The following is a 27,207-nucleotide window of genomic DNA, read 5'->3' as shown; positions in this document are numbered from 1 at the left end:
ATAGGCGTCGGGGAGGGATGTTCAAAATACAGTTATGAGAATATATAAATAGGAAGCTGTTCGGCTTGCCGTTTGTATTATTTTAGTCTATTTTTACAAATAAACATGCAAGTAGTAAGTTTTAAGAAATTGTTCCTGTCTGTTTTCTCTGTGTTTACTTCTTATTTTAAAACGTCCCTAGGACGTCGCTTTATTTTATTATCTATTGTTCAACTGACACTATTTTTTACATATGTTTTATCAATTAATTTTCACCAGACACAACCATTGGCACATTCTTGTTTTGGCTCGGCAGAAGGTTGTTGTTTTTTTCGCCAACTAAGAAAAACCGTCCGTCGTGAATTTTGCTCAACTGTTCCAAACCCTCCTTTAGGCAAAACGCTGCATACCATTGACATGCATCATTCTGTACGTTTTTTGCCCTAACTTTTTTCTTGCTTGATGTAAATGGTTTCGCAAATTTATCTGTATATTCTTCATTTTTCTTTTCGACAGAGCCAATCAACATTCCAAGAGCCATGAGTTTATCATCATCTGGGAAATAAGATAGAATCATAGCGCCGCTGTCACCGGGTTCACAAAATACATGTGTGTTGGATACTCTATTTTCAAGCAAAATTGTGTTCATAGCGTGTGCCTGCTTTGAATAGAAGTTTACAACAGCTATCTTTCCAAGTCCAATTTCTTCAGACGCAGCGCCAACAAGATGAACTAGCATTCCAGCCAGTTCTACTTTGTACGGATCGAGTGCTCCACATGTCTTTTCAATGTTTTTTTCAGTAACAAACTTACTGTTACAAGCATCCACATGCTCAGCATAAACCTCAGCAGCAGCTATGTCAACACCTTCATCTGTAGTGTGTAATATGTCACCAATAATAACGCCCTCGACTTTCAGCTTTGATTCTGTACACATATCAGCGACATGACGAGAAAACAGGGCAACTAATCGTTGTTTGGCTGGATTGTCATTTGTGTCCTGCAGTGCAAAACCGGCAAGAGTTCCGAAGGATTTTTCATCATTACAATCAATGGTATCGCCTGATTTGATGAAATATCGAAGTCTTTTTGACACATATTTCAATGCAAAATCACTGGGTTCCATTTTAAAATCCTTCATTTCTGATTGAAGTGTCTCTTCAATTTTGTTTCTGTTTTCTACCTTTTCGTCAACCAAAATCAAAAGTGTCCCAAATCTGTTGCCACATCCAACGACATAATGATGTTTAGCAATCTGATCAAAAATCTAAAAATATATCAATCATTTAACCAGTTATTCAATGTATCATGATACATGATCATAAGGTTACGGTTTAAATAAACAATTTCAACAATCTGAAGCATACATTACAAGGATATCGTTGAAAACAATGTGTGCTCCCCTTTACCTTAAATTGCAATGAAGTGTTTATTCATGAACACTATGAAACATCAGTTTAGTGTGTGTGCTTTTTTCTTTTAAAATATTTCTCGATTGGTTTGGATATTAAAATGGACTTCAATTCAGCTGGTATTTGTAACAAACAAACCATGTGATAAAACGTTGATTGTCTTTTTATAAACAAGCATATGTTCCCTTTTAAAGATAATACTTTCTAAAATAAAAGCAGATGCTTTTAGAAGTAAAGTTTAAGTAGTGTATGTATATCTTAACAATCAGCAGTAGTCTATAATTACATATTTATAAATATTAAGACATAGTAAAATTATATCAGTGTTCTGCATAAGTCAATTTGTATTGAAACTTTTCAATTAAACAAGTGTAGTTTGTATTCTGTCGTTTCTTCAGTTCCACCATATGACCTAAGAAAAAGGCAAAACACAAACCATTTTAACTGGTATCTTCGATTCCGGGCTAAATGTTGGCCAGTCCTCCGTGGGTAAATGGTTTCTCGAATATAACGATCTACTTTCTTCTAATAGTTCTTTGAGTTTCCGTACTAAATATATTCTTTCATCGCTGTGTTTCCAAGCCCCTTCTTCTAAAACATTTAATACAACTTTTCAATTACAAGGTATTTGCTCTGATCAATATTGTTTACGTCAAACAAAAGGTAAACGCAATCAACGTGATAACCTGGACTTTATTTTAAATATTTGTACGAAAACGTATTTAGGCATGGGATTATTCAATAATAAAAACTCAATTGAAGGTTTAACTGATCCGATCGTCCCTTACTTTTTCATTTGATTTATTAAAGATGCAACAACAATATTATAAAACTTTCAAGAGACATACCCTTTTCGATTCCGTGGTTAGATAGTTGTTGAATAAATTCAGAAGAAGATAAATCTGTCGTAAATTCAGTAATTAATTTTATTGTATTTACTCTTTCAGCTAGCATCATGTATGCCCACCGTTTAAGCAGCTTCTCAATAGCCTTTTCTATAACCATCGCTTCCTTATCACATGTGTAAGCTGTTAATCTGTTACAATCGGTTATTTTATGATCGCAATGCGTCATTTCGCATACCACAACAAAAATACATTCTCGCTCGGGTTTGATAGATTTTCTGTATGTTTCCCCATGGAGAAATGCTTGCTTTTCTGCATCAACATGGCATATGATAACAAGCGGTGCAATGTGATTCTGCGAGCAAATCTTCTCAAAAGCTTTGGTTTTCAGATCAGCATGGTCGAAAACAGTTGCGACCTTTGCACCTCTATATATCATATTCGAAACCTTTTTCGCAATATACGATTTTTCCTTTGGTTTGAATCCAACAAATGCAAAGTAGACCGGCACGCTGTTGAAATTCGAAAGAAAAACACTCTCTTTTTTTAGGATATCTTCATTCAATCGAAGGCCTAATGCAGAAAGAACGTCGTGGTACTGCAACCATATTTCTTTGACTTGCTTACAATGATGTACAAAGCTAGGCCAACTAGAGCTGAACGTTCTACCGGTACATAGCAAAATTTCGTATGCTGCTTCTGTAAGAAAAAATAAACATGAACAACATATATCTATTCGTGCACGTAAACATTGTGCATGACGGCATTTTGTCTGTGGCAAAATATTTCCAAAACAGCAAAACATTACTATTAGACACGATTCGCGCTGGACATTTAAGTCCTGCTTCGACATATAGATATATCATCATTTATCATATGATATATATATATATATATATATATGATATATCATATGATAAATGATGATATATCTATATGTCGAAGCAGGACTTAAATGTCCAGCGCGAATCAATCCCTTTATACACCGTATTGTGTCTGATAGTAATGTTACATATATATATATATATATGTATATATATGTAACATTACTATCAGACACAAAACGGTGTATAAAGTGATTGATTCGCGCTGGACATTTAAGTCCTGCTTCGACATATAGATATATATATGTATATATATATATATATATATATATATATATATATATATATATATATATATATATATATATATATATATATATATATATATACAAGTTACTTTTGTTGTCTTCAAATGATGATAGTTATTTTGGTTGAAATAATTGGAATTGCCGATAAGAAAACTGTACATGTTCTGACCTAAGACAATCAATGGAAGTTTATGAAGATGAATATGTACATCGTCGCTTTTGGTATATTTATTGAGAATGCATATTTGTGCATACAAGTTTTAATAGCAATTAGATCGTGTACCGTAATCGCAATTATTTTCGCATGAGAATGTCCAAAGTTTAAGAAGTGTATGTCTTAACGTGGGTTAGTTCGAACTATTGGGTTGCAAGCGGTGTAACGAAGTAACTCCCTTTTACTTCCGGTTTTAGAATTTCCTAGATTTACTTTTCATCCTCTTGGAAACAAGTTTTTAATCGAATTTAATCTGAAACTAACTGCTATCTATAACATTTTTAACGTTCTCTGACTATAAAAGCAATCTCATCAGTATGCCAGGCAGATGTATAGGGCGGTAGCGGGGAAAATCTAATCGTTTCAAAGAGACCACGGTCAAGCTCAAGGACTGTACCACCACCGATAGAGAAAATAGAGGTTGTGGAGGTCTTCTGATGGGTCCCTAGCGCGGAAGAGGAAGAAACGGAATGTGATGATATTGATTCCTTTTGATTTTGAGAAAGCATTGAGGTCTAATACATTTGGGACTTTACTCCGTTAATGTGCGGTGGGGGTGGAATATCTGCCAAATACCGGTCAAGACATGTGACACAATCTGGAATAATAAATTTATTAATCTTGTTCTGTTGAAGGACTTAATCATGCACACAGCTATGTATTACAAGGGCAGTGTCATCCGGTTGAATGACCGGGGGTTCTAGAGGTCATGCTGGGTAAACTATAAAATGAATGCTCTTTGTATATGTGTAAGGCCAATAAATACATGTGTGATTCAGGTAAACATAACTAGGCTAATTTTACCCAATACCCTAACACTTGTTTTGATTCGAAACAAATATTTTGAGGCATACGTGAGAAGGAAAGTAGCAAAGACAATAATTTTAAACAATCTTATCTTTCTTTGATATAAAATTTAGACAATATTGACATTCTTTTTTGCGATAAAATAAACGGTTAAACGACAATGGCATCAGTGATCACAAGTTCCATTGAACAATTCAGCCACAATCAGCTAACCCCAAAAAGGACAGTAAAAATCCACTTTTTTTCGGTTTTATAAAACATTAATCAATTAATTGAATGATACTATTTTTTAGCTTTCTGAAACATTTTGTATTGCCTTTTCCCAGACTGTAAAGGGTCATGTTTTTCGATTGTACATTATGGCCGCTTTCTTCAACTTGGCTAATGTTTACCGGTAAATGAACATCCGAAAACGAATGTCCTCGTGTCCGCACGAGGCTTCTCCATAAGTATGTTTGCACAAACACACATTCTTCACTTATAAGCCCTGGAAAGGACTAGTATCTTATTCGTTATTCACCTAGATCGCAATATGCTTATTTCCTTTATTCTTTTCCATCAGTATAATAAAACACATATGTATCTGAAAAATACATACGAAGTATTTTCCATAAGCTGCTCCCGTTTATGACAAGCGCTCAGGGACAGAATAGAAATCCAAAAAAAAGGAACATGGCACTTCATCGTTTTTCCTTATACCAACTCAAATTGGCTATGCAACATTGGTCAACATATAAAAGGTTGCGTTGTTTTTTTTACAGTTCTTTAGGTTTTAAGTAATAAACAATACACCGAATTGCGACTAAGGAATACGGAACTAGATATTCCTTATTCAAACTAAATAAAGAACAGAATCGGTGAACTCTCAACTTTATAACTATTACATTTTTTATTAAAAACGTGTCTATTCAAGAGAGGAATAGTACTTTAAAAACGCGACAAAATCTGAATAACGAACGATTTCTGGAAAAAAAGTTTTCAAATCGCTCATTATTTGAGACCAAAAAATATAACGCCACATTGTACTAAAAATAGTCTGAATAAATGCATTATTTTCTTCATCGGGATGGAGCGCTTCAACTCATTTATAACGCACAGTTAGTCGAATAAGGAATAAGGACTAATGAACGAGTTCCTAATTCCTTATTCTAACTCGAATAAGGAACAGAAACGGTTTATTTTTTTTATTTTTAACAAATACATTTTTATCGATTACCCTAGCAGAAGAGGTCTTATGGAAGCGTCCAGGTGCCAAAGTGAAAAATATTTTCCAGTATTATATCTCCTAATTAGGAGATACTAACTCATAATTATGACTTACTAAGTCATAATTACGAGTTACTATCTCATAATTGGGAGATACTATCTCCTAATTACGACTTATATAGTCCTAATTAGGAGATACTAACTCATAATTATGACTTACTAAGTCCTAATTACGAGATACTATCTCATAATTAGGAGATACTATCTCCTAATTACGACTTATTAAGTCCTAATTAGGAGATACTAACTCATAATTATGACTTACTAAGTCCTAATTAGGAGATACTATCTCATAATTAGAATATACTATCTCATAATTAGTAGATACTATCTCCTAAATACGACTTACTAAGTCATAATAAGGAGATACTAACTCATAATTATGACTTACTAAGTTCTAATTACGATATACTATCTCATAATTAGGAGATTCTATCTCATAATTATGACAAAAACGATGGTGATAACGTTGATGATGATGATAATGATGATGATGATTATGGTGGTGGTGGTGGTGATGATGATGATGATGATGATGATGATGATGATGATGATGATGTTGGTTGTGGGGATGATTGTGGAGATCATAATGGTGGTAGTGGTTATGATTGTGGTGATGATGATGTTGGTTGTGATGATGTTGTTGATAATGGTGATGAATAAAATTAGGGCTTTGCATATTACTGTCATTTTTAAGAACATATTGGACAAGTTGGCAGCCAAGTTGAGCCAAAATGGCAGTTAAAAAAAACCTTGGAGTGTTCAAATGACAAGTGTATAGAAACACAATCAATGAAAGAAAGAAGTCCATGATGACCCTATTATTAGTTTGAAATGACGTTGAAAGTAGGTACGTGAAGTTAGCGGCCTAGCGGCCCACCGGCTCAGCGGCGTGAAGTTAGCGTCCTCGCGTCCTAGCGGCCTAGCGGCGTGAAGATAGCGGCCTAGCGGCCTGGCGGCCCAAAATGCTATCCTATTTTCTTAAAAAACAAAGAAATATTAACTGCGTTTTAAGCACACACTATCACTCTGAGGCGATTATCGACATTTAAAAAAAATCGAACAAGCAGTCAGCTTTTCAAAGCATGTGAACATGCCTCTCCTTCTATTTTTTATATGTATATTCTGTTTTTATGCCCAAATTATCACTCTCAACAATTATAAACTTCTTTTTTTTAAAAGTCGATCGAGCACTTAAGCGGCCTAGCGGTGTGAAGTTAGCGGACTGGCGGCCTAGCAGCCTAAAATGGTTTCCTATTTCAAAGTATGTATACATAAAACTGTAATAATCGCGATTTAATATCTCTTAATTAGCACTAAGTAAGTCCTAATTATGAGTTAGTATCTCCTAATTAGGAGATAGTATCTCCTAATTATGAGTTAGTATCTCCTAATTAGCAGTTTGTAAGTCATAATTATGAGTAAGTATCTCCTAATTATGAGATAGTATCTCGTAATTAGGACTTAGTAAGTCATAATTATGAGTTAGTATCTCCTAATTAGGACTTAATAAGTCGTAATTAGGAGATAGTATCTCCTAATTATGAGATAGTATCTCGTAATTAGGATTTAGTAAGTCATAATTATGAGTTAATAAGTCGTAATTAGGAGATAGCATCTCCTAATTATGAGAAAGTATCTCGTAATTAGGACTTAGTAAGTCATAATTATGAATTAGTATGTCCTAATTAGGAGATAGTATACTGGAAAATATTTTTCACTTTGGCACCTGGACGCTTCCATAAGGTCTACATAAAACGTTTGCAGAAATGCATTGTAGTATCAAGATGATTTTAGTGCCTAAAGTGCTTTTCAAACGTACCAAACTCCGAATAAGGAACATAAATCTTGAAAACGGCAAAAATACCTCACCGGTTTTATCACTTTTAAAAGAAAATAATAGAAATTGTTTACATAAATGGTCTCTGAAATGCATCGTCTTTGTGGACTTTGGTACTTAAAGTTTTTTTTCAAACGTACCAAGCTCTGGACAAGTGGTCGACATAAAACGCTTGATTGGTTCGTATGATAAATGCTTGTCACCACACAGAAGGCTGACATGACTACAATCACAGAGGTCAGTAAAAATTATATTGGTCAACAATTAGCGAACTGCTCCAAATATCAAGCAGTTACCTACCTACTGGTCCATATTTGTTAAAGATTGCTTATTGGGTGATCGGTTACAGATGCGGTTTATAGGGGCACGGATACGGTTCAGAAGCATGGTAAAGGTGCTATTGATTATCCATGGATGTGTTATTGTTCCTTATATATTCAATCGTATATAACGCAGCTATATGTGTTGTGTGTGTCATCATTATTCTACATGAAATTTACAATAAAATAACATACATATATGCGTGCGCGTGTGCGTGTGTGTGTGTGTGTGTGTGTGTGTGTGTCCGCACGTGTATGTGCGTGTTTAGTCAAAAGTTAGACAAACATGACATAACAGAAGGTCATAATACAGTTCTACTTAACGTATGTATTGTCAGTAAATACTTGGGTTAAGGTCTTTATTGGTATTCACTGGATCCAAGAAAGGAGTAGCTAATCGGAGTGCGTGCTATAAAAACAATACTCTACAGTAAATAAAATTAATGCGGAATGACCATACTAATGATTTCGGTCGCGTATTGAATACCACTCCAGATCCTTGGCGTCTGACTATATAAGATGAAGAAGACTATTTCATAGACATCTTCAAAAAATGTTTCGGCATCAATTGCTCAAAATATTGACAGTGTTACAAATTAAAGTATCACTTTTCTTTAAGCCATATTACTTGCTTAAACCTGAACGTATTATTACTGACACCCCTAGTGGTTTCACATCATGTGAGAGCGAAGCTTAAGCGTGTTATGAAACCACTTGGGGTGTTTATCCCATACTCATCAGATAATAACAGTGTAACGAATTTATTTCACCGTGTACCTTAAATTAGTTGTATACACACTGTGTATAATACACATTGTGCTCTCTGCAAGACTCATTTCACAACTTGATTTTTTTCAATATTAACAAAATGCATAAAAGAATTAACCAGCTGGTCTACACTTACCAGTCCATATATAGGATGTTGACATTCGGAGGGGGGAAAACTTTCATAAACAGACTCAACATTTGCAATTTTCAAAAGTGCAAAACAGATATGTTTTACTCCAACTGGTAATGACTAGCATTTTTTGAATCTTTATTCAAATTCAACATGCTTCCGATCTTAACGATGAAATATAGCTTCCTTAGAAATGTTTGTTTTAACATATATGTTAACCTTACTGCTGGTGCGACGTTAATCACTTTGTTATTATTATCCATTTTCCATACCATTATTCATGTGTATTCGAATGACTCATTCCAAACATCCGGTGGTTATATCTTATGCGGGGTATGAAAGATACAGGGGTGGTATGAATCATACTGAAACATTACAGGCGATGAATGGATCTTAAAGGTTGCGCATGTGATCGCTCTAGGCCAATCGGATAGCATTCGTGTAGGAGTTGAGGTATGTACCAAAACCAAATGACCTACCCGTATGTTTAAATAAGAACCTTTACAAGTCTCAAAACTCTTTAAAATACATAGCAAACACACACACTGTAATAAATTTAGTATACTGTATTTTTGGTATTTTGTTTTACATATTGACAATCAGCAAACAAATGTCTTTCACATTATACCAACCTATATGAGGTTTCCAAGCACTACATTTCAACATAAATTTTAATGGAGCTTTAAGAGAACAAGCTAATTTTTGGGTCGAATTCCTATAGCTTTCCTTTGTTTTTCCATACGATATTGATTGTATTGTATTTAATATATTAAGGCATGTTTACCTCGACGTTCTGCTCTGTGTACATCCTGGGTTGGTCTGAAAAAAAATATAGTATTAGAATTAAACCAAGCAACACTTTTTCAAACATTAAAAATACATTCTGAAGTGGTTGTCCTACGGACGTATCCAATATAATTGACAGTTTCAGTTTGATTGGAACTGTTTATTGACAGCAATTAAAAACTCAACATTATCCCTATTGGTTTAAACAATCTGTCAAAAATGGTTTGTTTTATTAAGAGTACGGTTATGGAATATTAAATTTGTGGCTTTGGAAGACAACACACAACCTCTTATGTTATGTCAATGATTAAGAGTTAATAAGAATGACCCACATACAAGTGTTTCAGAGCGAGATAATTTTTACAGACATCGTTGATCAAAATGTCATAAAATTTCAAAACTATCATGTATTGTAATATAAAATGTTGCTTTCTACAAGTTCAAATAATTTAAATCAGGAAAATAAAGGGATGAGGCGGAAAAGTATTAGTTATCCTTACATAACAAAGTCGTAGCTGTTAAGTACAGTTTTCTTTAACGATGTCGTTATTATGTATATTACGAAGAGAAAGGCACCGAGGACATGCTCATGCTGTAATAAAATGTATACATAAATTGTGTCGCAGTAAAATATCTTTAACACGACGCGTATTTGTACAACACTGAAATTAAAGAGTTAAATCTTATATTTTCTGTTTGGAGTAGCAAAAAGGTATTTGAATATATGAATTGTGTACGAAGAGATTTGAAGACGGACAGGCCTGAATCATGTACACCAAAAACAAAAGAATCTTATGTGGCATTATTCCTACGGAATTTAGGTACACACTTCCGTTTCAAAATTACACAGAAAAAGTATGGGTGATTATCAAATGTTTACACATACCTTCCCTCGGGTTTACTGGTCGGAGACTTTTCAGGGAGTAGTGTTGATGTTACCCTGCACATGATTATAAAAATGGTAAATCCAAAATTGACATGATAACTATTTAAATCCTGAATTGATATGGTTTATGATATTGGTTGCTAGCGAATTCAATTTCAAAATATTGCAAAGTTTAACACAATAGTCTGAATTCATTTATTGTTAGAACGATTGTGCAAAATTGAAATGTTATTTTTTTATAAATCTTGTTGGCACGATGTAACTGTATTGTGATGTCGGGGAACCTTGAGTCACCGGGAGAAACAAACTTGTATGTTATGTTGGCCACAAACAACATGCACATGCACCCATGCAGGGAATCGAATCCGGAACGCCTTGGTGGGAAGCGAAAGCGCTAGCAAATGCGACAACATGATTGCCAAAATCAATACAAAACATGCAGGAGTTATTTAAAGGTTTTTGTTTGTTTGTATATATTTAACAATGATATAAATTACATGCACGCTGAAATAACACTGCCTACTGTTAAACTTAAGATTTGAAAACATGGATTCAGGTGAACGACAAAGTGCGAACATAGCCTTTAGACGATCTTGATTCGTATGATAACTACACATTTTATAATCAAGAATCATCTAACATTATATATAAACTTACGTTGTAGTGGGAGTGGGTGAGTTACGACGTTTGTATATGGTAGACGTCCTTTCTTCGGGAGGTGATATGGTCCTGAATTATATCATTTATATCTAAAGCTTTTGTAATTGAACAAGTTAATGTTAATCTTACTTTATAAAAGAAAAAGAAATTAAAATTAATTAAAAACATTTATCGAGATAATTGATGGCCATTGAAATAATAAAGCATATACACATGCATATAGGCAAGTAACGTAATTGTCTGAAGTTTATTTCAAACAAATAAATTAAAACAACTTTTCAAAACATATGACAAACGTGTTGTGCGAATAAATGGCACACTTATAAATTTAGTTCGATCGTGAAAATATCTATCAGCTGATATGTTTTTAGTCGGAACAATTGTCTATTACCAGAAGGTAATAGAACGAAATTTGGATCTAACCCGCGGTCTTTTTGCCGCTTGGAGATATAGTGGGGCATTTTTTTATAGAATCGTGCACTTTGGGTTAAAAGCATGAAACTTGGCACACATATGAAACATCCCCTACTGATTGTTTTTAGATATGGACCCAATTCAGCAGCGCCCCCTGGTGACCGTGGCGGCCATTTTTCAAAAAGGCCGCTGAAATGGCCGAAACTTTCTTCAAATGCTTTTATCTTTGTTACAATATGTCATAGACTCATGTTCTTGGTGTCTAAATATACAGATATTAGGCCAAGGAAGCCATTGGCTACACACATAATTTGATAAACAAAGCATTTACTTAAAAAAACACGTGTATATCATTTAAAATGGCAATTTCTTACAACCAGTGAATCATTGTCAGTAGTAAAAATAGGAACGACTGTTCGAATTGTGTCAACCAATCAACCAACATATGTATAATACGAATAATAAATAAGGTAAAAACCAGCAGCTTGATTGGTCGCATGAGACACACCAAATGCGGTGCGGAGATGGCCGAGAAGTTACGGATGTAATCTCGGTTCGAAATGATCCAATAAGATCACGGCTTACAAATTGTTTTAGGTAGGATATTATTAAATATGCCGGTGGCTCTTCACAAAGGAGATTCTTTCCTTTTTGTGATTGGCTATTTCATTGGTCGAAAAATGCTTATGAATATTCAAAATTTACGAAGTTTCCCTAGCAAATTTGCCCAGGGTATCATATAGGTTATGATACGCTTGGGTGCTGAGGATGCATCACATGTTATTGAATGAAAACATGAATACTAAGGGTTTTCATACATACGATATTCGTCGCTTATTGTACGTCTCACAAGAGAATCATGAATAAAAGTTTATATCACTATCACTATCACTATCAAATCTACACATTTATAGTCACTCTTGGTACCAGTTGCCTTCACAAGAACAAAGGGCCTTGCACTGATGGCTAGCCGTGCTGCATTTGCACTAACACCTGCATGCCTTGCGACAATTTCAGTGTATCAGTACATTACACATGTGCCTGACCAATGGTGGTCCAGTTATGTGTCCATGAACCATCACTTTGGTGCCATTCCTAGTTTACAGCACTTGTTATATTGGTAATGTTTGCAGTGACTGACTCAGACATGCCCTGCTTGATATGTAAATAGATGCTGCCTTGCTCCAATTACCTCAGTCTGTTGACATGTTTTATCGTACAAAAGAACAACATATTTCTTTAGAACTTCAATTGTGCTGACAAGTAAATTTGGAGGGGCAGCAGGGAGGACCCAGAATGCATCATCCTTAAATACATCCCACGTTTCCATGCTGTCTTCTTCCCGATGTCTACAATGATGGATGTTGCGTCACTTCCCGTGAACGCATACATAAGGTCAATGTTGGTTCTTGAGGTGGGCCTAAAGTAGTTGTCAGAGTATTTGCTACAATTTACCTATGGTTCCTCCCTGCACCAAATGATATCAAGACTTAATGTGCCATGCAATGATGGCTGGTTTTGACAGAATGTTTACGACTACATCAGAGTCGTGTGTCCTAATCATGACCAGAGTGATGTACCACTCTGGTGCGCCTTTGCGAGCATTGTTTTAATCTGCAAATCTGCAATAAATCTAAGGTGCTGAAAGTAGGTTGACCCCGTATGTGCTAAAGGCTTGTTTTTTTATCTGGAAGGTCTCTGTCTGAAGCCTCTTCTGCAAACAACAGGTGAAGCAATTATGTCTTGCTCTCACTAACACAAAGAAAACTTACTTACTTGCCATATTTGATGAAAGCTCCACGCTCCTCCTTAACCAATTGGGTGTAAACATACAGCATGATATCAATTCTATCTGCATGTTCAAGCTGTTGTTCAATGTATGCCATGAATTCTTTTTTAGAATAGTCATCAACTGTTTTTTTGGAGGCAGAATTTTAACTATTACTGCATCACCCAGTAATTTTGCAGTTACTTGTTGGTACGCGTCTACTGGTCACGCCAAAACTGTTTGTTCTACAAGTAAGTCTGCCGTGTTTCCAGATCTAAGTGACCCACCTTTCAAGAGTGCTGGAGGCTATGGCTGGTTTTTGTGTCTGCAAAACTCTTCAAAATTACCTTCCCTGGATTAGCATGCAATGTACAATCTGGAAAACAGGAAACAGTCTTCCTTCATTGTTAAACCTTGAAGTTTTTTTTTTCATTATTGGGTCATTGATTGACTTTGTTTGATCAACAAACCTTTCTTTGACAGAGAGGTCATAGTGCCCCTGGTCCACTTTGAACGCCTTTGTTACAAGTGTATGTACCTCAGAGTCTAAAATGAACTTTGTGCACAGTGTAAGCAGGTCGCCACTGTTCTCATTAAAATAATTTCCAATTTCTTCAAAGACCTCAACAAGACCTTCACTTCGTAGGCAAACGAAGTTTAAACAGCTGTAGTTCAAACTCTGCCACCAATATTTCGGGGCCTACATACATGCGTTGTATTGCATATGGATTGTCAGTCACCTTTCACATTGGCATTTGCCAGTACTTGGTTAAGTGTCATGGCAGTTTGTTTTGTGTGGAATTAATTTTCCTGCGACAAGCTCTTCGTAGATGGCAGGGTGCATTTCTGACAGAGAGTATATGTCTCTGATATGCACCGAAAGCCATGTAGCATAATTGGTATGGTCAAAGCTGAATACCCGTGCAATGACCATTGCACGCGGTAGTTCAGACAATTTCTTGTCATGATTGATTCGATGATCTGAAATATAAAAAGTTCCATTTCAAGCACCATGGACCTATATTTAAACTGTGATTGCTCTGCTGTCATCTGGCCATACCAGTCTGTGTGAAATTCAGTAAGTTATCTCCCGCTAGGATAGCTCCTATGTATTTGTCGTAGACATCGTGCTGCAGTATTCAGATGTCCGCAGCTGCTATCTGTTAGGCATGCCTTGTTCTGATTAAATGTATGGCTTTCAATGGGGAGTCATCGACTCCACTTGCTACAATCCCGGTATTAAAGATGACAGTTGCCTAAACACTTACACCAAGTCAGTCGCCAATGACATTGAATGTTGTCATCTCAATGTGTATCAACCATGATAAGATATCCATCTTCTCCATGTGTTGCACTGTATTGACTGTGATATTGCAAACAGTGGTTGATCTAGCACTGGATTTTGTCCAGTGTTGAGCTCTGTTGCAGCCTTAACTACAATCATCGAGTATTTTACTATGGTATCCGAATGTGCGAATTCAAGGAGGAACAAGGGCATATGAGCTTCAACTGTACTTGGGGCTGTTTTGTCCTGTTGTATAGAAGCATTGTATGCAGACAATGAGACAAAATCTTTCTTGGTCAGCTCCTGTTTACTGAGCAGTCCCCATAGCCTCCAGACATTGGCCTTTAATGGTGCAACTGCTGCTATAAGAGTATCTGGCTTGATTGGTCCTTTTATTTGGGTAACAACAGGATCTGGTCATGAGACAGACACTAATTGGATGGCCAAAGAAAGGTAAAGGTTAAACAACATGACAAAAAAACTGTTGTGGCAGAGCTATACGACATGGGCTTTTTTAGAACCGAAACATGAAATTGTTAAACTCGGCCATAAGGGAATGCCGTTGCAGTCATTTGTCACATGTTGGAAGACAATTGTTAAATAAGAAAGACTACTGGGAAAAACCCATATATTATACAATTTTGGATCCATTAACTTTTATAGATTTCCTAGATACTAGGATCATAATCGTTTAATATTCGTCGTTGATGTTGCCAAAAGTGGTTAATTTAAATGATATAAAAGTTATTTCTGGACAAAAATACTTCATACATCATATTTTTGTGTGTCCAATGATATATAAAGTCTGTATATTTAGATACCAAGAACATGAGTCTATCACGTATAGTTACAAAGATAAAAGCATTTGAAGAATTGGTCGGCCATTCAGGGTCACCAGGAGGCGCTGCTGACTTGGGTCTATATAAAAAAAATAATCAGTAGGGGATTATTTATTTGTGTCCCAAGTTTCATGCTTTTAACCCAAAGTGCATGATTTGATGTTAAGCCGCCCCACTAATAACACTGTTGCCTTATATGAAAGCAGAGCATAAACATATATAAGAATTAATTAGGTACATTAGGAATTACTACATTCATATAAAGGGGCGTTCTCAAAATGAGTTATGTTATTGGTCTTCGTATGTGTAAATGTAAACTGCATAAAAAAATGTGTTCACGTCAACCATATTAAAATTAGCTCTGCACAGGTACTCATTTTTGTAGTCTTGCAATCCACGATCTAAATGACGCAAAGTAGTCTCCCTTTGATATACTGTTGACACACCGAAACATTGCAGAAAGAGGCATAGTGTTACCTGAGAGATCTTGAAAGCGATACATGACAAATCACATGGGCTAAGGTCAGATGAGTAAGTCCAGTTTTCAACCGGAATAACCCTTTCTCGTTCTGATAAAAAGTGTACAGTTATACATTTGTGGTCTGGAGCGTGGTCATTAATAAGGATTATGTCGTTCATACCTATACTTTGACGTTTATTTTTATATAGATTTTTTAACATATGAAAGTACTTAATATTTGTAAAACTCTACAGTATTTGTCCCCTCTTTGCAAGAAATTTGTACAACACTAAAATGGAATGAAATAGCATAAAACATTTTTGGCGTTTCTTGTCCTCTTCTCAATAACCGTCATTGCCTTACTTTTAGGAAGACATTATTTGTTTTTTTTTATGCTGGGGTTCAAATTATTAATTCACAAGTTTTATGCCCAGTGAGCAACTCAGAATTTTGACTAGGGTAACATTTTTCTTTCAAAGTTTGTTTGGCACAATCGAAACGCTTGACCGTTTGGTCTGCTGTCAACAAGTAGGGGATCCATCTAACAGAACGGTTCTTTAATTTCAAACCGTCAGTCAGACTATGACGGTACCTTCTGAAATGCCTAGACAGTACCCCAACAATGTTTCCCTTTGTTGGTTCAACAACGGGCCTGAAGTTCACTGTATTGCATGCTATATACACCCCATTTTTATTTGTTAATCACAGGATTAAACATTCTTAAAAAGCAGTACCATGTATGCGACACAAATCCGAAAAACTTTCTTTAGGAGAAACAATGAACTCGGGCTTTACGGTATGCCCCGATTTCCTTTTTTGTCATAAATTGTAATTAAAGCATTGAATTATAGCCACTATTGATGAATGTTTTTAATTCACTGTTACTCGGCACATCGACGTTCGATAATACATTTGAATGTTTATCTTTTTATATATTACATGAATTATCTAAATCAACTTAAAACTAAAAACTTGTCTTCACAAGGAGCTGATTTGTTTGTGTTTAAAAATCAATCGAACCATTAAATATTGCAAAATTGTAAAATGCAATGCTGTACAGATTTATCAAACTGTTTATTAACACTGTTCAATCGAAATTGAATTGAATGTTTAACCAGAGTACTTGCTTTAACGAGAATGTTGGAAGGCTTCATGTTCATGATTGTAAAATATGAAGATTATAAATATATATAGATATTTTGCGATTATTAGTGTTTGACAGAGAATAATAACCAAAGCTGTTATATCATTATTTTGTTGTAACCGGAAACATTATAAACTTTCTCATTATTCATTATTCATTTTCGTAATTATGTCACTTTTATGTGTCATACATTTTGTATATGTAATTGACTACACTCTTGCACTGCATAGTTTTAAAAATATAAAATAATAAGTTAACATAATAGTTTTTCGATTGTGACAGCATCCGAGTTGTACAAAACCGTCGTACGTAGACCATCCTAGTTATGAACACAGTCAAAAAAGGAGAGGAATTAATCCTTTGATTGTACTTAAACGTAATATCTGTATTTGACAAAACAAATGCAAGGCATTTGCCCGAGAACGTATTGAAATATATTCATTTAATACATATAGATGCTTGAATGAACACTTTGTTAAAAAAATGTTGGCAGGACTATTGTTTGGTGGGTTGAACGTGATCATTTTACTGACCGCTCCAACGCGGTACCTTACAATCCTTGATAAACATACCTAGCATTCTTTTATAGTATGTATGCACTGTGTTGTTTGTGGAGTTTTGTGCTGTTGTTCCATGTTTATTGATTTTGAGTTATATGTCTTTGGCGTTTACCCAGTGCCATTAAACGGGCTTTATGTTTAAAAGGCTGGCTACTGAGCTTGTTTCTGTAGTTTTCCACATATATATTAAACGTGATCATGAAAGGAGCATTGGTTTTGAAGATGACATATCAATTATATGCTTATGCGTTGGTCTAGATGTTGTTTGTTGAAACAGGTAGATGGTTTGGTGTGTTGGTCTTTTGAGAGAAGATAGATGTTTGGTTCGGTATTCGCTAGGTTACAGGATACCAGCCCCAAGCTATACACGATGGCCGTGTCAGTTTTTCGAAGTGACTATTTTTTCCTCTCAAATAATGACCTTAATATAAAACCAACAACATGGAACCGGGAAAAGATCCTTGCGGTGGCCAGCAGATACTGATATGGTGTCATAGATAATGCCGTATAGAACGTCACTCCGTTATAGACGGATTGTTAGCCACTTTTTTACCATCGTCGAGTGCGAGACTCAAAGAATGATAAGAGGACACAAGCTCTTTAGCGGAGAGTCTTTTTGAATCATCTGAAAGTAGGTTAGAAAATCAGTCGCACCTAAGGAGTTGAACTGTTATGATACGTCATATACCTTGCTGACAGAACTCAGAAGAGAAAGTTTACGAAAATTTCCAACATCCAGGGGATCATATGTCTTTTGCAAGGCGCATACATTAATAGCTAATTTTCAAATACGAGGTACCTTTTCGGGGATTGTTGAAATTGTACTGTATTCACTTTTACTTTCAGAACAATACTATTGATACATTTTTTCCAGTGGACATTTAGTATTTACGAACTGAATACAAACGCAAAAAAATCGTAACGAGAACAGTCACAATATGGGGAAGGCTTGCGTGTATATCTCTAAAACATTATGTATGTTTCATCTAGGACAATCATGTTTGATTGTGACTAGACTATTCTAGACTATTAGCGTTGCTAACCAAACAGGCTAATAATGAAATATTTAAATGAAAAACGTAAAATGAAATCGCAAGTAGTGCATATAGATAATAATTGTGCAATATTTATAATACAAACGGTTCTGACCGAAACACTCAAGATAATTCAGCTACATACTTTTGCTTTTTGCTGATAGTAGACAGGTCCGGACAATCCCTGAAATATCGACAATGTTTTATGTATGCCAAAGCGTTCTATTCCATAGCGATTAACAATGACGATGAAATATATATATTCAAACACTCAAAACCATCACAAGAACTTCCTTTCAAATTATACAAGGATCTTGTATATTCTTCAACTAAAATGCATGGAGTGAAACGAATATTCTACAACTTTTTAAACTATTTTTTAACTTATAATTGCTAAACTGTCATACGAGGCAACATACTTTATCTTGATGAAACTATGTCTTCATTCAGATGAAACACGAATATTACACAATAAAACAATGAAGTTGAAATACACCTAAATATAACGCTTTCAAATTATATCAAAAATCGTTGCAATCACGGATTAAACCAATATCCTTATACGTAAATCAAGATTAAATCGTAGGTTACCGTAGTGCATTTAGACAGTACCTTTGAAATAATTTATTTATAAACGGTTCTGAGCAAAACATTTAAACGCAAATATATTAAGCTACATACTTCTCTACGCTGATGGTAGAAAGGTCTGGACAACTCCTGAAATATCGATAATGTGTTTCAGGTAAGTGTATGCTGAAGCATTCTATTTCATAGAGGAACAAAATGACGAAGTAAGATTAACAATAAACACTATAACATTCCATAAGATATTTTTCTTAAAATAAAATAAGACTCTTGTTTAAGTCCTATAATTATGAATGTCGATTTGAATTTGTAGTCTGGATTAAAATATATTGCATGATAAAAGTAGTTCTTTACTGTTATCCATACAATAAAGTTATGTGTAGTATTGTTAATCCGGCATGAGACATTTACATCCGAAGTTTCTCGACTGTTGACAATAATCACAAATAAAAGCTGCCATAATTGTAGAGCAAGATACACATGGTTTCTGGACTTGTATACACGTACTAGCTAAATCCCCACATCCCCAGAGAGGATTGTTAAATGTTGGGGTAACCGATATGGAACGGTCAGTGAAAACGAAATAGGAAAACTTGTTGCGTATCAACCAACCCATTGGTGATATTTTCTCAACACAATGGTACGATCATACGGGAACCAATTTTACACACAGGAAACATAAAATTCGACAATATTTCCAACACTACATATCGACACAATTTAAATACTAACAGAGACCTGAGCCTTGGTCTTACCGACCTCAAATGCTGTCATCATGATTGTGTTACATGCTGAGTTAAATCACTACAACCAGTTTAAATCATTAAGTCTAAACTGTATTCCTGTCAGTTAGTCCAGTCCATTTTTTTTCAAAAGAACTCCGCAGAACTGACCACATGACCAGCTGACGTAAGATAAAGGTCACATGACATACTGATCGGAAAAAAGTAACATAACACCCTGATTTGAGGTTGATTCAGTATAAAAAAAACCCCATCCTTACATCTATTTTACTTACCGATATCGTCGGATAGATTTTTCCATACCTGTAAAATTAAGCAAATTGTAATAAATGTACAAAGTGTACGTCTCGTCGGATGTGCATAAACACTCTGGCTGCATGTTTGTTGATATATATATTCGTTTTTGAATTCATACGTATAGTATATATACTTTCAAATGAGTACCATAGAATAATGTACTATAGAAATACAAATGATATCTATATTCGCATTTTCCTTCAGTTTTCTCTTCATAATTGAAATATAGTTGAGTCTTTACCGTACAATGTAGCGGCAGGTGATGTTTTCAAAAAATGGTCTAGATGTAACCTGTATCAGACGTTCGAATGTGTACCTCTAATGCAAAGCTAAGACAACAGGCTAAACATTTTAGTAAGAGAAAAAAGATGTTGAATGTGCAATTTAAATGTCTGAAGTGATACAATAGAAAAAAAACAACAACACAACTTGAGCTCCTTGAGTATTTAAAAAAAACAAAAACAAATATAAGCAAAATAATTTTAAACGTTTTTTTGGTTTGTTATTGATTTTCTTTTAATTTTACACTTTTGACTCGAACTCGAATACATGATATCATAATTCTAAACTGTAGAGTTGATCGTTTAAAACGTACCCTCTCCAAAAACACAGCAGAAGGGATGTTACTCAAATAGTTTACGAACCACTTGGCTCTTTATTTGGCCTTTACACAGAATATGCCACATATTAACGCTGTTATCACGTATATAACATGATATTTGACAGTCCATAGAAATATATAATTACAAATAGTGAATATGTTCCCAAATATTGGCTGAAACTCATGCATATAAAGCCCAAAATATACCTACAACTTAACAAAAAAAAAATGAAACAAAATTGTAAAATTGAAGTTTGATCATGCACACACAATTCTTGGTAAGGACTTTTAAATATAGATATCACACAGGATTATCTAGTGTTGACATTTAGACGACCTCCGTGTGAAGATATACACCATTGCAAAGAATGGTAAAAATTATTAACATGTTAGGTTACGGTGAAACAATGTCGAGGATTTTGAATTTGTTCTGCTTATCTTGAAAGCGAAATTACTTTAACTGCCTGGCTTGTTCCGACATTTTACCTTTCTTTCGCGATGATTCAAACCGGCCGCTACTAAATCAACTTGATTTGTATGCGAACTTCGAGCGAGCCAAACGAAGAACGTTTGTAGTTTGTCTCCATATTAGGTCTAACCCGTTATTACCACGCAATCACGGTCTGCACTCTTACACATCTTTTTATGTCAGTTGTGAACTGTTACACCGTATACAAAAATATCGACATAATTTCATGATTCAAACTGGGTGTAATGTTCTTTTCATTTTAGACATATTTGATTTCTAGCAGGAAGTATCTGAGCACTTTGTTTACAAATACAGTCATGCGATTATTCTTAACGTGACTTGAAATAGCAAACTTAACCATAGTTTTACGAAACGTCTGTGAAATGGGCTATACAGATAGCAATTTATTGATTCACTGGCGGTTTTATCAAATTATGTCTCCATACAATTTAAGGGGTAGTGTTTGCTGATAACAGTTATGTAAATAAATGATGGCAAGCATGTGCTCAACATGAAACTTTGATAACATTTATCTTACAAAAATAAAATTAGAACGAAAAAGAAATATTTACTTCAAATTGATTGCCTTTCAACCCTTACTAGCTGATTATCGTACTTTTTTGTTGCTTAACAGAAAATTGTAAAACTTTCTAACCTGGATTATCTTAGTAATGTTTTTCATACTCCAGTTTACATTCACACTTCCGCATTTGGAGTTTTCTTTATCACTTCTGAATTTTTGGTTCAGTACTTGAAGTTGTACGCTATTGAAGAATTTATGATGTATTTTGTTTACAAACCTGTTAGGCCACTTCAACACAAATATGCGGAAGATATCGGTGATAAGGCGAAGGCCGCCAATTGAAACGAGCTAGCGCGTTTCATTAATCCGCCAAAAAAGTAATCAGTACGAGTTTTAAGGCGTTATTACGCGTGTCAGAAAGCCGTCAAACGCCCCAAAGGTTTTGTTAAGGGTTTTTTAAACGCGTTCTGACGCTGCTGCTGATGTTAGCGCTGGAAAATGATAATATTTAAGATGTTCATGATTCTAATGATAATTATGTTGAAGAATGTTGATGAGGATGCTGATATTGCCTTGCTAAAATGATGATGTTGATGATAATGATGATGATATCGTTGCGTCCTTGCACATATATGCTGAGAGGAGAAGGTTCACAATATAATGTGTTCTGACACAGTAAGCTACTTGTAGGAGTGGAGTTCACAATGATTTGCGTCCTGCCAGGCGGAGGCAGGGAGGTGGGAGATACACAATGTGATACAGAAAGCTACTCTGATGTATTGCAAACATTTTAAAAGTTTTTAACATATACTTTCAGTCGGTTAATATATATTTATCAGTGAAATATATTTTAATAAGTTAAAATTCAGCATTGCAAACAGTATAACATTAAAATATCAATTTCGATCAATGGGGGGGGGGTATCTTGCGCTCATACACAGAAAGCTACTCGGGGTGAGACTAAGTGTTGCGTCCTGTTAAAAAAAGGGGGAAGAGATGTCTCAATGTGTTGCGTTCTGACACCGAAAATTACTTGAAGGTAGTAGGGGATATGCGTCCTGACATAAAAGCCACTCGGAGATGGGGGAGTGAGGGGCTGCACAATATGTTGCGTCCTGGCACAGGATGCTACTCGGAGGCTGAAATGGAGTCACATTGTGATACGCCCTAACACCGAAAGCTACTCGTAGGCGGAGAGGTGGCGATGTACAATGTGATACGTCCTGACTCGGATACGGGATGGGGGAAATTCACGATACGTTGCGTCCTGACACAGAATGCTACACAGAGATGGGAATCGAGGTTTACAATACATTGCGTCCTGACAGAGAAAGCTATTCGGAGGCGGTAATGGGGTGCTCAATGTATTTCGTCCTGACACATATAGCTTTTTTGAGGCGGGGACGGGGCTGCACAATGCATTGCGTCCTGACAAAGAAAGCCACTCGGAAGCGGGCGGAGTGGTGCGCAATGTTATGCGTCTTGACACAGAAATCTACTATCTGAGGTGGGGAGGGGTGTCGCAGTGTGATGCGTCCTGACACAGAAATCTACTCTGAGGCAGGGAGGGGCGCAGTGTGATGCGTCCTGACACAGAAAGCTACTCTGAGGTGGGGAGGGACCGCAATGTGATGTGTCCTCACACAGAAAGCTACTCTGAGGTGGGGAGGGGTGTCGCAGTGTGATGCGTCCTGACACAGAAATCTACTCTGAGGCAGGGAGGGGCGCAGTGTGATGCGTCCTGACACAGAAAGCTACTCTGAGGTGGGGAGGGACTGCAATGTGATGTGTCCTCACACAGAAAGCTACTCTGAGGCGGGGAGGGACCGTAGTGTGATGCGTCATGACACAGAAATCTACTCTGAGGCAGGGAAGGGCGCAGTGTGATGCGTCCTGACACAGAAAGCTACTCTGAGGCAGGGAGGAGCCGCAGTGTGATGCATCCTTACACAACAGTCTACTCTGAGGCAGGAAGGGTCGCACAGTGTGATGCGTCCTGGCACAGAAAGCTACTCTGAGGCGGGGAGGGACCGCAGTGTGATGCGTCCTGTCACAGAAAGCTACTCCGAGGCAGGGAGGGTGCGCAGTGTGATGCGTCCTGACACAGAAATATACTCTGAGGCAGGGAGGAGGCGCAGTGTGATGCATCCTAACACAAAATATACTCTGAGGCAGGAAGGGCCGCACAGTGTGATGCGTCCTGACACAGACATCTACTCTGAGGCAGGGAGAGGGCGCAGTGATGCGTCCTGACACAGAAAGCTACTCTGAGGCTGGGAGAGGGCGCAGTGCGATGCGTCCTGACACAGAAAGCTACTCTGAGGCAGGGAGAGGGCGCGGTGATGCGTCCTGACACAGAAAGCTACTCTGAGGCTGGGAGAGGGCGCAGTGCGATGCGTCCTGACACAGAAAGATACTCTGAGGCAGGGAGGGGGCGCAGTGTGATGCGTCCTGACACAGAAATCTACTCTGAGGCAGGGAGGGGGCGCAGTGCGATGCGTCCTGACACAGAAAACCACTCTGAGATTCGAAGAGTTGGTGTGCACAAGACATACTGTCCTGACACAGATAGCTCTTAGGTGGCAATTGGGGTGCAATTTATGCAGCATTTCATCTAAAGGATGCATTGGCTTGAATAAAATGAGCAAACACCATGGCGGACGGTTTTACATGTTCTGCGAATTCTGCGCCATTTCCGATTAACATGTATAGACAACAAATCATTTGTTGATTGTTATACAATCGTTGCATTGAAGATATTTTGATTTGCCTTTGATTTACGCCGACCGGACTGCAATGTCTCGTTAATGATGCCGTTCATATTTTGAAAGAAGCTTACATACATCCACTATTTTCAGTTATCTGGTAATTATAGACCGATTCATGGCAGTATACTATTTTTGCCGTATTTTTAGAGAAGTTAAACTAAAAATCAAGTTTACGCAATCTGCATTTGTAGAATTGAGATGTAGTGTTTTTAGTTACCATTTCCAGGTTATAGTCTGAAAGGAAATAAAACGCAATAAAAAATAGACTTTTTTTATTAAAGCATCGCAAGTGTTTCCACTGTTATTGGTATACTGTTCTCAGCTTGTCAATGATTAAGTTAGAACCACGTAATAGAAGTAATAATTTATATGTATATATCATATGGTTAAACATGGTTTCTCTCGTGTTTAGTTCTATGGCTTATTAGTATATTCATGTAAGAGCATATATATAAAGCCGCTCTAACTAAATTTAAAACACTCATTATACAGAACTTTCATATACACTCCAGTTTTATTTAAACGATTGCGCTTCGTCATGTCAGTCCATCCGTCCTGTCCGGCCATAAGTTTTCGTGTCCAGTCCAAGGATTTTATATTCCTAGTTAGATTTTGAAAAATTGCAGAAAAGAAAACGATAAGATAAGGATGTGTCGCGCCCCATGGACCCGGGTCCGTAGTTTTAAGGTCAATGCGCACCTATATATAAATCTTACGAGCAATATAAGTTCTTTCTTGGTCCAAACAGTCATTCATTGTGAGATTTTGAAATAATGTGTTGCAACCATAACATGACAACCTGAAACGAGCCACACAATGTCAAGGTCACTTTGTCAGTTTGTCAGACTACCTGGTGGTTCGTGTCCGGTCAATATCTGTTATGCATGATCACATCCAAATATAAGTATTTATACTTTTTAAGTAAGTGTTTATGTTTATAGAAGAGGAATACATGTTTGCAAAATTCAGCCATGTCCGAGCGAATTTATTCACGGGACAACTTCAGGAACACGCTCAGAACTAAAGTTTCTTACAAACACAAAACTTGTATAAATCTATAGCAATAATTTAACCTTGATGTCGAAATTAGCATTAGGCCAAAAAATAACTGTTTGTTTAGGGTAACCTTCCCAAAATATTTAGGTAGGGTAGGTAGGGATTTTTTTTATTTGTTTTTCAAAATCTGTCGTAAGTTCAAAGTGTTTCCTTGCACATGGTAGTCTTTCCTACATTACTGTCATTGCCTGACTTTGTTTTATCATATAAACAATAATTCTGATCGTCCAATTCGCATTTATCCGCCCTTCGTAACTCTCTATTCACTAACGAATATTTTTTTGCTCAGAAACGGAAAAAAATAGTTAGGGTCGGCGCATTTTTATAGGTAAGGTCGGGTTACCCGAAACAGACATTTCTTTTTTAGGCCTTACCCAAACATGCATATTAAATTATCAATTAATTTGTCAAGTCTATTAGCGAACGTTGATGGAAACGCCTTTACAGCTAGTTATAATCCCTGTGCAGTAAATTGCCTTGAAGTATTACCAAACTGGTCAGCCAATGAAATTGCATATAGGCAATCGTTAAGAACTGTGCAAATTCCAACTTTCGAGGGTGTGTAAACGCCTTCTTTTACTCACCTGATACACACTCCCTGCGTAAAATATTTCGTTAACAATGTTTTAGCCACGGTTATATTCTACGTACGCCTCACTCATACCGCCCTTTCTACATCATTTGGCTTTTATTTTACGTAATCTAACTATAATATATAATAGATCATTGACTAGGTAGCAATTTTTTTTATATATATCTGCGATCTAAAGACTTAAAATACAGGGGCCATATTACAGAAGCATCTTATCTTTAACTTTATCCTTAATTCATACAAAAAGTCCTTAAATGTACTAAAAGAATCTTCTTTTTTAAGAAATATTTTTAATGATATTACAGAAACCTTTTATTTTAAAATATTCCTTAAATGGACCGATTTCTTCCTTATATTATAAGGAAGATCCAAACCTTCCTTAGAAGTTGAGGAAAAATTCTTAGAAGTTGAGGAAATTACCAGACCGAAGAACGCTGATCCTTTTTTTTCGAAAACTATCGTTTGCAGACAATAATACAATCGGCGGTTTACCAAAGGTATACATGTATTCATATTTAGATACCGATAATACCGTATTAAATGTTTCCATTATGACTAAAAACGCGAATTGCGACAGCGGAAGTAAAGAAAGAAAACATCCCCTCACGATCACAGTGATTTGGAGGGAATGAGCTGAATTTTGACCTTAACAAAATTTAGTGACATTTTACCTAAAATAACCTAAAATATATTTTTTTTCTTCAGATTCATCAAAGGGGTCACTCATACCAACTATCTAGCATAAATAAATATGAATTACGGCACTTTTACAAAGTCAGAAAATCTCGAATTGTCTAAATAGAGTAAAGTGAAACAACTCCAATTTCATCAAATGTGACAGCTAAGAAAAACATGCCTACAAAAGGACCCAAACGAAAAGTTGCAACAAAAACATGCAGCCAACATGCAGATAAACCTTCAATCTTTCAATTGCAACCACTATTCTCACCTGAACATGCATCTAGTTGGAGAAATTTGATCAAGTTTCTGAAAATATTCCAAAACAATCTCAACACAGACTTGT

The 27,207-nt window shown here is 36.1% G+C and overlaps 1 protein-coding gene across 1 annotated transcript; it reads right to left on the bottom strand.

The window, feature by feature from the left end:
• Positions 1–232: 232 nt before the first annotated feature.
• LOC128239885 (uncharacterized) lies at positions 233–27,207 on the bottom strand. Its single transcript, XM_052956328.1, has 10 exons — positions 27,133–27,207; positions 20,153–20,180; positions 19,231–19,266; positions 18,695–18,733; positions 11,043–11,114; positions 10,386–10,439; positions 9,498–9,532; positions 2,240–2,935; positions 1,828–1,982; positions 233–1,246 (listed from the first exon to the last, which is right to left on the bottom strand). Exons 2-10 carry the CDS (start codon positions 20,176–20,178, stop codon positions 245–247), a joined length of 2,115 nt encoding a protein of 704 aa, XP_052812288.1. The 5' UTR covers positions 20,179–20,180; positions 27,133–27,207; the 3' UTR covers positions 233–244.

The sequence above is a fragment of the Mya arenaria genome, chromosome 7 (genome assembly GCF_026914265.1).
Source record: "Mya arenaria isolate MELC-2E11 chromosome 7, ASM2691426v1".
In the NCBI taxonomy this organism is placed as follows: Eukaryota; Metazoa; Mollusca; class Bivalvia; order Myida; family Myidae; genus Mya; species Mya arenaria.
This window is presented reverse-complemented; position numbering and strand designations above follow the sequence as displayed.